Source organism: Malaclemys terrapin, chromosome 5 (assembly GCF_027887155.1).
Source record: "Malaclemys terrapin pileata isolate rMalTer1 chromosome 5, rMalTer1.hap1, whole genome shotgun sequence".
NCBI classification, from domain to species: domain Eukaryota; kingdom Metazoa; phylum Chordata; order Testudines; family Emydidae; genus Malaclemys; species Malaclemys terrapin.
Genome location: NC_071509.1, coordinates 102,823,541 through 102,837,917, shown reverse-complemented (window position 1 = coordinate 102,837,917; position 14,377 = coordinate 102,823,541). Strand labels below are relative to the sequence as shown.

The following is a 14,377-nucleotide window of genomic DNA, read 5'->3' as shown; positions in this document are numbered from 1 at the left end:
CCAGTCCAGGCCTTAGATGATTGCTTGGACAGATCCATCCGGTTGCGTGCACATACACCTAGTAGACTCCAATAGCATTTCATATTTATTATGCTTTTTGAAAATGATTGCATGTGTGTTCTTTTGTTAGAGAGACATGGTGGATGAGGTAATATTTCTTCTTCTTCGAGTGATTGTTCATGTCCATTCCAAGCAGGTGTGTGCATGTCACGTGCACGCCAGCCAGAAGACTTTCCCCTAGCAGTGTCTGTAGGGTCGGCCGTGGCGCCTCCATGGCGCCCTATATAGGGGCCTGCCGACCCTCCACCCCCTCAGTTCCTTCTTACCGCCGGTGACGGCTAGCTGGAACTTTGCTTGCTCTTGCAGCAAGCATAGCAGTGTCCCAGTCTCGGGCCCATCCAGGGTGGCCCTACCATTGATCAAAATGATAGCTGATACGTCCCGCACTTTGTGGCAGACACCAGCTTTGTTGGCCCCTATGGCCAAAAAGACAGAGAGGCTGGTCATGGATGCGGCCACCCAAAGGGAGCGTCAAAGGTACCAGGGATCTACACCGAAGAACAGGGAGGTCAAAAAGTTGGACCTGTGTGGCAGAAAGGTGTACTCAACAGGGGGACTACAATTACCTATAGCCACATCTCAGCGTTCCACCCAGGAGTGGAAGGTGGTTCAGTTTTCGCAAATCCATTGGTTGGTCGCTTCTTCAAGGGCCTGGACAGACTGTTCCCGCATACTCAACAACCAGCACCGGCTTGGGTCCTCAATTTGGTCCTTTCTGCCCTCACAGGGCCCCCCTTAGAGCCCCTGGCTACGTGCTCTCTGTTATATCTCTCATATATGGTCGCATTCCTAGTGGCTATCACCTCGGCCAGGAGGGTGTCGGAACTCAGAGCACTGACGTCCGAGCCTCCATACACTGCCTTCCACAAAGACAAAGTCCAACTCAGGCCACACCTGGCGTTCCTTCCAAAGGTGGTCTCCCAATTCCACATGGGTCAAGACATTTTTCTCCATGTGTTCCACCCTGAGCCACACTCCTCCGGCACGGAGCACAGTCTGCATTCCCTAGATGTTTGCAGGGCCCTGGCATTCTATATTGAAAGAACCAAACTGTTCAGGAAATCAACGCAACTCTTTGTTGCCATGGCCAACAGAATGAAGGGACTCCCTGTCTCATCACAGCGGATCTCCTCATGGATCACAGCCTGCATCCGAGAATGCTACGGTCGGGCTAAGGTGCCTGCCCTGCCGATCATGGCCCACTCCACAAGGGCACAGGCCTCCTCTGCGGCATTCCTGGCTCAGATCCCGACACAGGAAATATGCAGAGCTGCCATGTGGTCCTCAATCCACACATTTACATCGCACTATGCCATCACGCACCAGGCCAGAGACGATGCAGCCTTCGGCTGCACAGTGCTCCAATCCGCAGTGAACTCCAACCCCACCGCCTAAGATCAGGCTTGTGAGTCACCTGCTTGGAATGGACATGAACAATCACTCGAAGAAGAAAAAACTGTTACCTACCTTTTTGTAACTGTTGTTCTTCGAGATGTGTTGTTCATGTCCATTCCAATACCCACCCTCCTTCCCTTCTGTCGGAGTGCCGGCAAGAAGGAACTGAGGGGGTGGAGGGTTGGCGGGCCCCTATGTAGGGCGCCATGGAGGCGCCACTCCAGGGGGCGCCAGGCTGACCCAACGGACGCTGCAAGGGGAAGATCTTCTGGTTGGCGTGCACCCACCGCGCACACACCTGCTTGGAATGGACATGAACAACACATCTCGAAGAACAACAGTTACAAAAAGGTAACCATTTTTTACTGGATCAACTTCTGTTGGTGAGAGAGACAAACTTTCAAGCTCTTTTTGTTATTTATAAGCCCATGCTTACTGGAAATAAATGAACTGAAAATATTTTTGCAAGGTTTTCAACATTTATTTATTTTTTTGCTTCGTTTCCATATTGATGAGATTTAAAATGAATGTGATATTTTACATATTTACATAATCTTCATTCCTGTGTGGTGTCTTAGTGATAAATGTTGGTTCAGAGGTATGAAGATTTGATTTTTGAGACACACTGTTGTTCAGCATGGGATAATTAAGAAAGAAATCACAATATCTCCATGAGTATTAACATAGCTACTAGCTAAGAAATAATTACAGTCTGTTAGAGATGTTCTGTATATCTAAGATGTGTGATCTTGTTTGAGACACATATTTAATTATCATTAAACACTCATTTTGCAGGTTCATGAGATCTTTGAGTGTCAGGAATGTGACAAGAAATTTATTTCAGCTAACCAGCTAAAACGCCATATGATAACTCACTCAGGTAAAAAAAAAAAAACAAAAAAAAAAACCTGTGTTTTTTCATGTATAGTGGAATTGGTCCTTGAGGTATATTGCCTTATGTTATTTTTTTATAGACGTTTTGATGGATTCTGCAGTGTCTGGGGCTGGTGCAAGTAAATCTGGTGCCAGCTAACTCTCTTTGCACCAGTGAAAGGTCCAAATTTAATGGTGCAACCTCCTGTTCCTGGCAACTTCTTCAAGCTTCTCCTTCAGGCTAGCTGGGATGGGAGAGTGCAATGCTATGGGGTTTGGAGAAGAAATAACATTGCTGCTTGTTTTGTGTAGGGGTTTAGGTGTCTAAATGGTTGAATGGAAGGGGTGCAGAACTGGGATATGACCCAGGCAGGACTGTGATAAAAGGAGAGACATTCAGATTTTCTAATGGACTCACATTATGAGCACAGAGCTCCTAGTCAGAATAAAGCAGTTTATACTCCACACTATGCAGTAGACCACACATTAACATATCAGCCTGCCTGATGTTTGGTTGAGCAGGTCACTGTGACTGGCAGCACCCTCTGTCTGCAGGTCTGGCAGTATTATATGAATTGGCACTGCCAGCATTTTTGATCTTTGGAACCTGGCGTTTCTTAGTCTTTCATCCAGTAATTGGAAACATCAACAAACACAATGGAGGCACAAACTTGGTTCTGTCAAATACATTAAAGTTTAAACATGCAGGATTTTGTAACAGCGGAGCCTTTTAATATATCTGCTTTCTTGGTTGCAACATACTGCAATCACATTTATTTTCAAATAAGCTTTATCCAGAGGCTTTTAGCTTATTGATGCTTTTGGGTGAGACTACAGGGCTTGGGTTTGAGTCACCAGTTCAAGCAGAAAGGCTTTTGCATAGCAACTTTTGGTTTTTGAAACTAATATGATATGTATATTGTTAATTAACTTTTAAAACATTTAAACTGTCATGTCCTCTTTCACATTTGTAATCTGGAAGCAAGCTTTTCCTCTTTGAAGTCATTTTCTTTTGATTTAAGCTAATTAATCAGAATTTAGTGTTAGCAATGATTATTGCAAAGAATGTGCCAATTTCTTGAGATACACCATAGCTCATCTTTTATGAAGTGACTTAACTGTCTAACATAAAGGGCATTAGATGTCTTTCTAATTGGTTTAATCTTAATTGGGTTGACTTAATTGCAAAAATCTCTCTGAGGAGATGACTGTCTCTGCCTTTCATCTTCTCCCCCTGTATAAACAGGAGATTAAATGTCCCCCACTCATTTTCTGCAGAAAAACGCCCCTACACCTGCGAGGTTTGCAATAAGTCCTTCAAACGACTTGATCAAGTGACTGCACACAAAATAATACACAGTGAAGATAAACCTTATAAATGCAAGCTTTGTGGAAAGGGATTTGCCCACAGAAATGTTTACAAGAATCACAAGAAGGTAAAGCACTCTGCTGTTGTTGTTTACAGGTCTGCCAGCCTCAGATATGCAGCTATTTTTCTTTTAAATGGTTGATCATTAAGCTCTGGCATGCTTATAAACATGAGATTAAAGTATTAGAAAAATGTATTTTCTAGTGTTCTTTGTTATAACCAAGATCTCAAGATAATAAATGAATTCCAGTAAGATACAAACAAACACACACAAATGATTCTTCTGCTAAATGCACTGAATAAATCCCTATTTTGATTTTTCTGGTTTGTTTTTATATGTTATCAAGTCAAATATTTATCTAATCTAAAAGGTCTTCAGTTTTTGGCTTAAAAAAGAATGATCATATTTGAACAAAATGAGCAATAATGCTGCTGCAGTCATTCCTAATCGTACTTATCAGGAGATACTTTCAAACAACAAATTATTTGCATTTGGTAGTGTTAAATAATACATTTCTGAAACAGCAGAAGAAACACTAACTTGAGAATGTACACATGAAGGGAAGCTCTACTTCGGTTAATTTAAACTCAAATCTGCCTGTCCTAATTTCTGTAATGCCTGTCATTACTTTTAACCCTACGTTACATTTTCAATGGCAAGGCTACCCATGACTGCTGCTTCAGGATTACAAGACTGTAAAAAAAATTATTTGGCTGATTTCCTGCCCAGTCTTTGGAACCCCTTGCTTTCCCCCCTCCACTTTGATGAAACTGATATACCCATACTTATAAGGTTTTCACAGTGTGGCTCATGTTATATGCCATCTGGGAATTTGGCACAGGATCTTTGCACCATCTCTTGTACTTTCAGACATAAATCATATGAAAGTAATAATAATGTCTCTTACAGGATGAAACAGGGATGACTTTTCCCCCCTTAAAACAGAACGCATGCACAAGCATGCTGAAAGACTAGGCTAACTGCCATATATATTATGATCATAACTTGTGTGTAACTTCATTTAAAAAAAAACAGCAACCAAAAAACAAGACCTTACCAAGTGGATAGAGTTTTATGAAAATTCCTGAAATACATAATCTGGGCAGCCACTTCTGTATCTAAAAACTAAGAAAATCTACAGATTTTGTTATGATAACCTTCATCTGATGTCCAGTAGAGAGTTTTGCCTGAACTAAGAACTTCAGGATCAAGCAAGAATAATGAATGAACTGCCTTATCATTTTGGCCCCATAATGCAACCCTTACTTAAGTCAGTGGCTTTGCTCATATATCTAAAGATTCTATGAGTAAACCTTGCAGGATCGGATCATATATTTGCTGAAGATTACCGATTCTGCTAACCGAGAGAAATATGCAAACTTTATAGTTGATTATCTGGTAAATATCTTGTTTAGTTTTTGTCATAATTATTCTCACACTTTGCAATAATACTTATTTCTTGAGTCTGTGTGCTAGTAATGCAGAGAGTATCTTAGTCCCATTAGATAAAGACAATGCACAGAGAAACAAAAGAATATAAGATCTGTACATTTAATGACACAACAGCAACAAGTCCTGTCAACCCCTTCAAGTCCAAGCAACTTACCTTCTTTAAAACACAGTAAATCCCTGTGTACATTGAACAAACGGTGTGGCACAAACTATATGATAGACGGGGTACTAGTCTATTTGTATGGCCATGATTTTGAGAGGACTGCACAATGCACAAGAGGCAGAGGGCTCAGTGACTTGTTGACAATGTAGTTATCCCAATAAGATGGAAATTTAAAACGTCATATCATCCCACTCCATCATATTTCATTTATGCTTTTTTATCATATTTGTGGTTTTGTTTGTTTAAATCTACAGCCTCCTGATGGATGTGTGTGTGTGTGTGTGTGTGTGTATAATCCTATGGGAATACTGTATCTGTTTTATTTTCTTTGGGTGAAAGTAAATGTTTGCACCCAAATCGGCCGACAGTGCTTTTTCAGTTTCAGAATACTTTTACTATACTGAAGCAGCTTGGTTATAAATGTGCAGTAGGAATAATGTGTGCTATGGTTAAAAAACAGATAAATAAACAGTATGTAATGGAAAACATATTTTCAGTTTTGAAAAACCTTTTTGGCTTTTACATTGCATCTAGCGTTATACAACAGACTTTCATTTATAATAAGAAACAGGATGGAAGTGTTTTGCCCTCTTTGAATTTTATATGTATTATTTGGATGAAGGTTTGAGTCTTTTTGTTGTTGTTGTTTGTTTGATTAATGTATAGAGGATACCTAAGCTGGTGTTGTGTGGAAGTGTCAAAATAAAGTAGTACTTTCAAACATGGCTCAGGTTTTGGGGAGTGCTGCCCACTGTGCAGTTTAAGACTGGGCTTTTCAAAGAAGCTGAAGAGAATTAGGTGCCCAACTTTCATGGAACTTCAGTGAGAGGTGGGAGTTAACTCACTTGGGATAAGTCTACACAGCAAAAAAACCCACCACACGGTAATGAATCTCAGAGCCTGGTCAACTGCCTCGGGCTTGTGCTATGGGGCTAAAAATAGCAGTGTTGACATGCGGGCTTGGGCTGGAACCCGGACTCTGAAACCCAACGAAGGGGGAGGGTTTTGGAGTCCGGACTCCATTCTGAGCTCAAATGTCTACACTGCTATTTTTAGCTCTGTGGTTCGAGCCCTGTGAGTCTGAGTCAGTTGACCCAGGTATGAGACCTGCTGCCATGTTGTTTCTTTTTTGGGTGGGGGTTATTGTTTTTTGCAGTGTGGATGTACCCTTAGGCTCCTCTGAAAAGCCCAGTCTACAGAATTAAATAGGCATTTCTGTGGAAGAGGAGACCAGTAGTATTTAGGGGAGGTGAACAGTGTTGGAATTGTGCAGAAGAGAAACCTTGTTACCTTTCATGATGGAAGGTCAGACCTGATGAAGGTGGGCGTATAGTACAAATTATTTTTGTACCCAGAAGTGTCTGGCTTTGTTTCCCCCCCCCCCTTCATTGCTTGTTCGCTACATGTCGCTAACGTTGTCAGGGAAGAGAATGTGAAGATACATGACCAGTAAACAGTAGTAACTCCAGTTTCAGAGTAGAAGCTGTGTTAGTCTGTATCCGCAAAAAAGAACAGGAGTACCTGTGGCACCTTAGAGACTAACAAATTTATTAGAGCATACGCTTTCGTGGACTACAGCCCACTTCTTCGGATGCATATGCATATCATATGCATCCGAAGAAGTGGGCTGTAGTCCACGAAAGCGTATGCTCTAATAAATTTGTTAGTCTCTAAGGTGCCACAAGTACTCCTGTTCTTTTTAGTAGTAACTCAGTAGACACAAGATGCAGAAGAGCTTAGAGCTAATCAAGGGATATTCACTCAAGAAAAGACAGAGAATCGCACTGATGGCACTACGATGGGGGTTCTACTAGAATAAGCAGCTGTATGCTGGGGTTGAGAATAGAATTCCACAAGACCCGTGCTAGCGAAAGCTTCCTAGGGAAAGTTCCACAGCAGCCCTTTCCCCAGCTGCCTTGGTCTCATCACCCTCCAGAATAGAAGCCAAGCCCTTTTAGAATTCCAGTGGCTAGCTGCAACCCCCCGGCAGAATAAGAGTTGTAGGTGTCTTGGGTGCCACATCCTCCCTCTGCAGACTTTCGAACATGAGGTGCCCTGTGCCGGCCCAGGTTCTGAATGAATCAAGTTTATAGTATATGCATTTCTATGCCATGCAAAACACTGGAATGTATAAGCAATGGTTTCCTAATAAGGACAAAATTCAAATGAGGGAAATTTATTTTCAAGCATCTCTGCCTGTGTTGCACTTTCCTCTATTTACATTGCTGCGTGAGCTGCACTAATGCAGTAAAATGCTTACAAATATTCCCAGTGTGGATAGACCTTTTCTGTGCTGATACACTTTCAAAAAACCTGGGTTCAGTCCTGTATCCAAATTTTCAACATACCTCAAGGCTCAGTTTGCCACTGACTTGTAGAAAAGAGCTTTGGATAACAATTGAGTGGATCAGATACTTTTCCAAGGCCCTGATTCAGCAGTGTACTCAAGCCTGTGGATAGGGCGCTAGCCTAGGACTTTCAAGACCCATGCTCAGTGTTGTGCTTTGCCACCAACCTTTTGTGCAAGTCACTCAGTCCGAATGTGCCTCAGTTATCCATCTCTAAAAATGAGGATGATAATACTTTCCTACCTCACAAGGGTATTGTGAGGATAAATACGTTAACAATTGTGAAGCACTCTGAGGTCTCTGGATGAAAACTGCTATATATTTAGCTTTATTTAAACATGTGAATAGTCCTACTGAAATCAATGAGACTACTCACATTGTTAGTATTAGGCAGTTGCTTAAGTACCTTGCTGAATCAGAGCCTAAACCAGTAAATGCAGCCCAAGGAGTACTGTAAGGATAATGGGCACCCTCCTTTTGACTGCAGAAACTACAGGTCTTGGTGCTTGCTGCTTCAGCTTGCTCCCCGTGAAGGTCAGCTGCATATGAAAGCAGCTGCAATCTGTTACATTCAAATTAGGGGCAGCTCCCCATGTGGCCATCACCTGGTGTGTGTGTTTGGGAGGTGGGAAGGGGGAGGGAAATTGGATATATGATAGTCTACACTTGTATGATTATCTCCTGCTCAGTGTATTTGCTACTGCATGTATATTAATTGTATCTTTTCAAATACAAAAGTTGAAGTATTGTATACAATATACTGTGTGTGTGTGTGTGTGTGTGTGTACTATTATACAGTATTTTGTGTATTTATTATATACAGTTAGAAGTAATTTTGTAACAGCAACTAAAGCCTTATTAGTTGAACCTTCAAATTTCATGTGAGCACAACAAAAATACTAGGCCAGTTTTCCAATTTGGAGTCTCCTATTATAGAACCCATGTGCATTTCTAGCAAACCCAAGGAACTCCTGGTGTGTGCAAGTGAGCATGTGATTGTGAGAAGTGTTTGATGATGACAATGATGCATTCATCTCAAGGTGCACTTTCGCATCTATTACACATTTAGGTATTAATCTCAATTATGAGGCTTAGAAATACAGTTGGGCTCCTATACTGTAGCTAAAAGGCCATATATGAGAGAAGCTATGAAGGGCTTTTAAGTGACAATGGAAGGGTCCTGCAACCATAGAACTAACAAAACAAAAAAGCATTCTAGAGTAGGGTGTTTTGGAAAAGAAAAAAAAAAGTGGCTTTTGCGCTCGTGAAAAGTGTCAGATTGACAGCCCTGGAGACTGAACCCTTCTATTTATCCACAGAACAGGTACAGCACAGACAGCAGCACTGCAAGCTTCCCCACAGTGTCTCATCAATGTGTCTCAACCCTGTTCTGGAGGAACCACCTATTGAGGTGAGAAGGTAGTTCAGTCTCTTCACGCCCAGTCAATCCTTGGCCTCTCTGCTGAGACTGCCAATAAGGATATCAATTAATACTAATTATGATGTGAACCACTAGGAACCAAACTGAAATGATCAATTTATTTTACGTAGCCATTTGATGGTCATTCAGTGGCCTTTCTACTACATGTGATTTAGGCTGGATTTGAGCTACAGACTGAGGTTGAAAGCCTCTGTATCCCATTTTCAGTCATTGCACTGTCTGAGCCATCCAGTCTCAAGGCACCTTCTTAAAGGTACCCCCTCTCTCTTGTGGACATACACCAAGAAATAGGTGTATAGTAGCAAGGCTTTGTTCTTTAATAACAAACAAAGGAATGTTTGAAATAATAAGTATCTAGAATGAAATCATCCTGTGCTGTTTTATTTATCTAATCAGTTCTGGCTGTGGTTTTTGTAATCCACTACAGATGGTTATTAGTATACTGTAACACAGGGATTGGCAACCTTTGGCATGCGGCCCACCAGGGTAAGCCCCCCTGATGGGCCAGGCCGGTTTGTTTGCCTGCTGCGTCTGCAGGTTCGGCACTCCAGGCTGAGGGATGTGCTGGCCACTGCTTCCCGGAGCCCCCATTGGCCTGGAGTGGCGAATTGCGGCCAGTGGGAGCTGGGATCAGTCAAACCTGCGGAGGTGGCAGGTAAACAAACCATCCCCTCCCGTCAGGGGGCTTACCCTGGCGGGCCATGTGCCAAAGGTTGCCAATCCCTGCTGTAACATCTTGGTATTGCTAGTCATAAGAAAGGACATTTGCGTTAAAAATGAATGTGAGTATGTGATCCAAAAGGGCTAAAGGCTGCATGTAAATAATTTTACCGCCCCTTTTTCCTCCACTACCTCCTGTTTGTGGTGTAGCTATGAAAGTCTTATGATGTTAGGGATTTCCCTGCTATGAGGAGAAAATAGATTGTGCATTTATGTACTATATTCATGTTTACCCTCAGGCTATGAGATTCACTGTTTAATATACATAATTTTATTAACCATAATCCCTGTGTGTGATAAAACACTTCCAGTCACTCCCCTTTCCCTTGGGGCACAATAGCTTTCAATTAAGGTCCTTGTGCGCTAAATGCGGTATTTAGAGACTGATTCTTTAAAACTTCCCTTTATCAGAAAATTATAGGCAATTTGGTTAGATAACATATTGTACAGCTTCATTTACTGGCTATAGTGGGATAGTACTTCATTGCAATAAAAAAAACAGAGGCAGTGATTTGAAATTTACAGAAGTAGGATAAAAGCTGATTCTTTCACAAGCTCCAGAGGTCAGCATCAGCAGCTATGAAGTTTGTTTGCAAGATTCAGCCAAGCTTCGCTTTCCGTCTTGTTTATGACTTTGATGTGACTATTTCAGCTATGATGAATTTTTACTGGGGTAAGCAAAGCTCTCAATACAAATACTTCTGTCTTCTGTTTCTAATTAGCAAATGAAACTGAGACAAGAGGATGGGGATAGGTTCTAGATTTGAGAGATTTTATTTTGCTAAATTTTAAATTGGTGTCTTGAGATTAGGCAGATTAGCAGTGGGCTAAGAGTGGACTGTAATTAACAGAGAAAATGTGCTTTTGAGGGTGCACTTAATTTTGATGACGTTATGTATTATTTGGTGAAACAGCAAATTATAGCTTGTAGCTTTCCTTCAAAATATAGGTATTCTCTTTGTATGTGTACACACAGGCAGACACAGATGAGTGCGCGCGCGCACACACACACACACACCTTTTACATAACAGAATTCCAAGGATTTGTGGTGTACAGCTATTTAATAGCTGCCAAGTTGTCTTGCAAAGTTCCACTTAAATGAAGCATGATGGTTATTTGAATCCTTTGTCACCTAGTATGTGGAACTGCCACGATGTCTTCTCTGAATGCAGCCTGCCAGGTTAGCTACAATTATTGTAATAACGCCTAATTGATTTCCCTGATCCTTCCCCCTGACTCATTCTCTTTCATCTGCAGACCCACTCTGAAGAGAGACCATTCCAGTGTGAGGAATGCAAGGCTTTGTTTCGCACCCCATTCTCTCTGCAGAGACACCTACTAATACATAACAGTAAGTGCTAATTCAGAGAGGCAGTGGGCTTCATCAGTTCACATCACTGACTTGTGGGAGGAAATGCACTGTTACACAATACAAAATTAAAGTACATTCTCGTTCTGTCTTGCTCCCGAATACACTAAATTATGTTCAGTTATTATAAAGGTTCATCCCACAAGAGCCAGGAAATTCAGTAAAGTCTGAAAGTTTACCCTTGACGATTCCTGCTGCACAACATGGAGGCTACAGATAATCCAGTGTTGTTTCGAAGTCCTTTGGCAAAGGACTTCTGCATTTTCCAGACTAAGTTGTAATATTACACTCATTTATAGATGGGGAACTGAAATCCCGAGAACTGAATGACTTGTTCAAGGTCACATATGAAGTCTGTGTCAGAATTGGGAACTCATGCTATATCTTTTAAGTCCCAGTCCAGGCCCTTAGCCACAAACCAAGTCTTTCTGTCAGCAGCATAAATGCTAGCAGACTAGACAAGTTCCTATGTCCCCTTTAGCCTACAAACTATGGCCTCTTGGACCTGTATCTAGTCTTCTCAATCATTGTTAAGAGACTTTGCCTTGCTTTGAGGTTTTGGGGCAGAGGTGCCCTCTTTACCTCTTCAGCAGAAGACAGGATTTAGTCACTTGTGAGGGTCTTAATTTCTTTTATATTTTGTTAAATGTGTTAATTAAAAAATAGCTTTATAAAAGTGTATGGAAATTTCTCATTATTTTACTACTAAGTGAATATGCATTAAAGAAATTTTTGGAACAATGTTTTTTTAAGGCTTTCAAAGCTGCTCTGATCTGTTGTTTCAGTGAGTATTTAAGTTTGTAGAATCTTGTTCTCCTGATACCCAGAATGCTAAAAATCTTTATTCACTGCATAGAACCCCCTTTTTAAAACACTAATTTAGGGACTGATCTAAAGCCCATTGAAATAATTGTTTTCCATTGACTTCAGTGGGCTTTGTCTCCCCTCCCCTCCAAAATATCCAAAAGTAGTAATGCACATTGAGTTACAGGCTCTTGTGAATCTCCACTTAAAATATATCTTTTGGTTTTTCACATTCCCGGAGCTCAAAAATATTCAAAAATTCTTTTTGGTTTGTGCTTTAAACATCTTTGGGGGTGGGAAGGGGAGGGAAAGGATAAAGCACACTTTTATCCCAAGTTTATTAAAATAAATGTTCTGGCTCCTGGCATCAGTACCAACACAACTTTATCTATTTATTTATTTATCTGTCTATTTATTTATTTATATATATATAAAGCAAACTTAGCAAAGTGAAAGTCATCACTATCATGTACTGAGTCAGAAATAGTTTAAATACAAGATAGTGGCTAAAACAAGGGTCCCTACTGTTTTAAGAGCAGAGCTTGTATTCCAGATAAAGAACATGAAAACTCCACCCCTTCTGACCTCATCCTGATATTCACTATGGCTATGGCCATGATTATGAGCCTGTCATTTATTTAATAACTCAAAAATAACTGAGAATCATAGGCATTGTCATATTAGAGCAGACCAGTGGTCCCTCTTCCAGCACTGAACTATATGTGCTGCTTCCGAGGAAAGAGCAAAACCAAACAAAAAAAAATCCACCTAATGTTACAGTTTTACAATGCTGTGTCATCGGGAAGGAATTGTGTGGTAAACTACTTCCCCACTGAGCAGTAAATTCAGGAAAGCCTGGAAAACTCAGAATTAAAGCATAACCTCCATCATAAATTCCATCTAAAATCAGTATGCAAATTGTACACAGTGTTGTTACTTTAAAAGTGGGGTATTCTGCAGGCAATGGTATCTAGCATACTTAAACTTTTAAAAAATAATGTTAAATTAGAACAAAAATAAATATATTTAATAAAAGAATGCCTAGAAGTGCGGTTCCACTCTGAAAAGTGGATCTATGAGAAATGGTGGTATGGGGTTTGATTTTATATATAATGTATTTATTTATATTTTTTTTATCTTTCAAGATTCCAGATCAAATGTGTTTAGTTTAGACTTCCCGCTGTCCCCAACTGCCAGCTCTGCAAATTCAATCTGGAATCTAAAAGTAAATACGAGTTCATCCCTATTCTTGCATATCACTGCAAGATTACTAGGTCCTGCATGCTAAATTATCAGGGTGCATTTGATTTAAATCATGATTTAAATCACTAGTCAGACTCAATTTAATCATGGATTTCTACATAAAAATGTCAGCCAGGTCAACATGAGAAACATAAAACATTGGCTTCTGCGGCTAACCCAGTCGTCTTCACCTTCATTTTCCTGTTTGTTCATAATCTGGAAAAGAAAAACAAGCTTTCCTGCTTTTTCAGGTCCCAAACAATTTCTCAGTTTGGACTGAATAAGTCCAAAGGAAGAAAATGTTCTTTTACACTGGCAGAAGAAGCTACTGCTGTTAAAAGTGAGATTATCACTTCAACAGTCTCTGAATCCAAGTGCTTAAGTGACTTCCACCAGTTCACTAGTGTGACTTTCTTTAAAACATCATCAGCAAACATATATTTCTTGAATGGTTCACCCTTATCTCTGAAATTTATTATAGTTGGCATTATGGAGGGATGATTGCTGGATATCCATGTCATAGCCAACTCCTCTTCTTCAGCAGTTAAGGTTTGACCTTGGTACCGAGCATTGAGAATATTTGCGAGAAAAAGAGCTGGAGATAGTGCTTGTCCCATTTGTTTTTTTTAATGCTTGTAATTTAACTCTGTCACTGCATATTTCTCTTTTTAAGATCTCACTCCGTTCCAAATTCAACAGCATCAGTAATAAAACAGCTATTTCCCTGCATTTTGTTCAAGGCTACAGAAATAGGCTTCAGGATACTCAGCATGTGTTCAACATTTCTCTTAAGCCCAATGTTGAGAACTTTGGCTGTGACAGTGCCATCTATTTTTTTTCATGATTTTGTTCACAAAAGATTTTGTTCACAAACAATTTTTTTCACGATTTTGTTCATCAGATTAGGCCAGTTCTTGATATAGTGCTCAAAACAGTCTACTACTGAGTTCCATCACACGTCTTGTGGGAGAGTTAGCTTGGTTCCTCCTACTTTTTTCAGAGCAGCTGCTGCAAAGTGGTTATTACGGAAGTATTTTGCAATTTCAACAACATTAGCCTTTATTTCTGACACTCTGAAGCCTTTCGCTAGGAGATGAATCGAATGAGCACTGCAACCGTATTTTATTAGCTTGGGACTC

General features: G+C 40.6%; 1 protein-coding gene across 7 annotated transcripts in view; it reads left to right on the top strand.

The window, feature by feature from the left end:
* Positions 1-14,377, top strand: part of PRDM5 (PR/SET domain 5) — a 140,610-nt gene that overhangs the window by 58,652 nt on the left and 67,581 nt on the right. For 4 of the 7 annotated variants that reach the window (XM_054031058.1, XM_054031059.1, XM_054031057.1 and 1 more), the window contains exons 9-12: positions 2,251-2,335; positions 3,607-3,764; positions 8,986-9,072; positions 11,081-11,174. In XM_054031058.1, coding sequence (XP_053887033.1) covers positions 2,251-2,335; positions 3,607-3,764; positions 8,986-9,072; positions 11,081-11,174 — 424 coding nt within the window. Of the gene's footprint in view, positions 1-2,250; positions 2,336-3,606; positions 3,765-8,980; positions 9,073-11,080; positions 11,175-14,377 lie in introns of all 7 variants that reach the window. The other 3 variants (XM_054031062.1, XM_054031060.1, XM_054031061.1) reach the window with 2 other exon arrangements.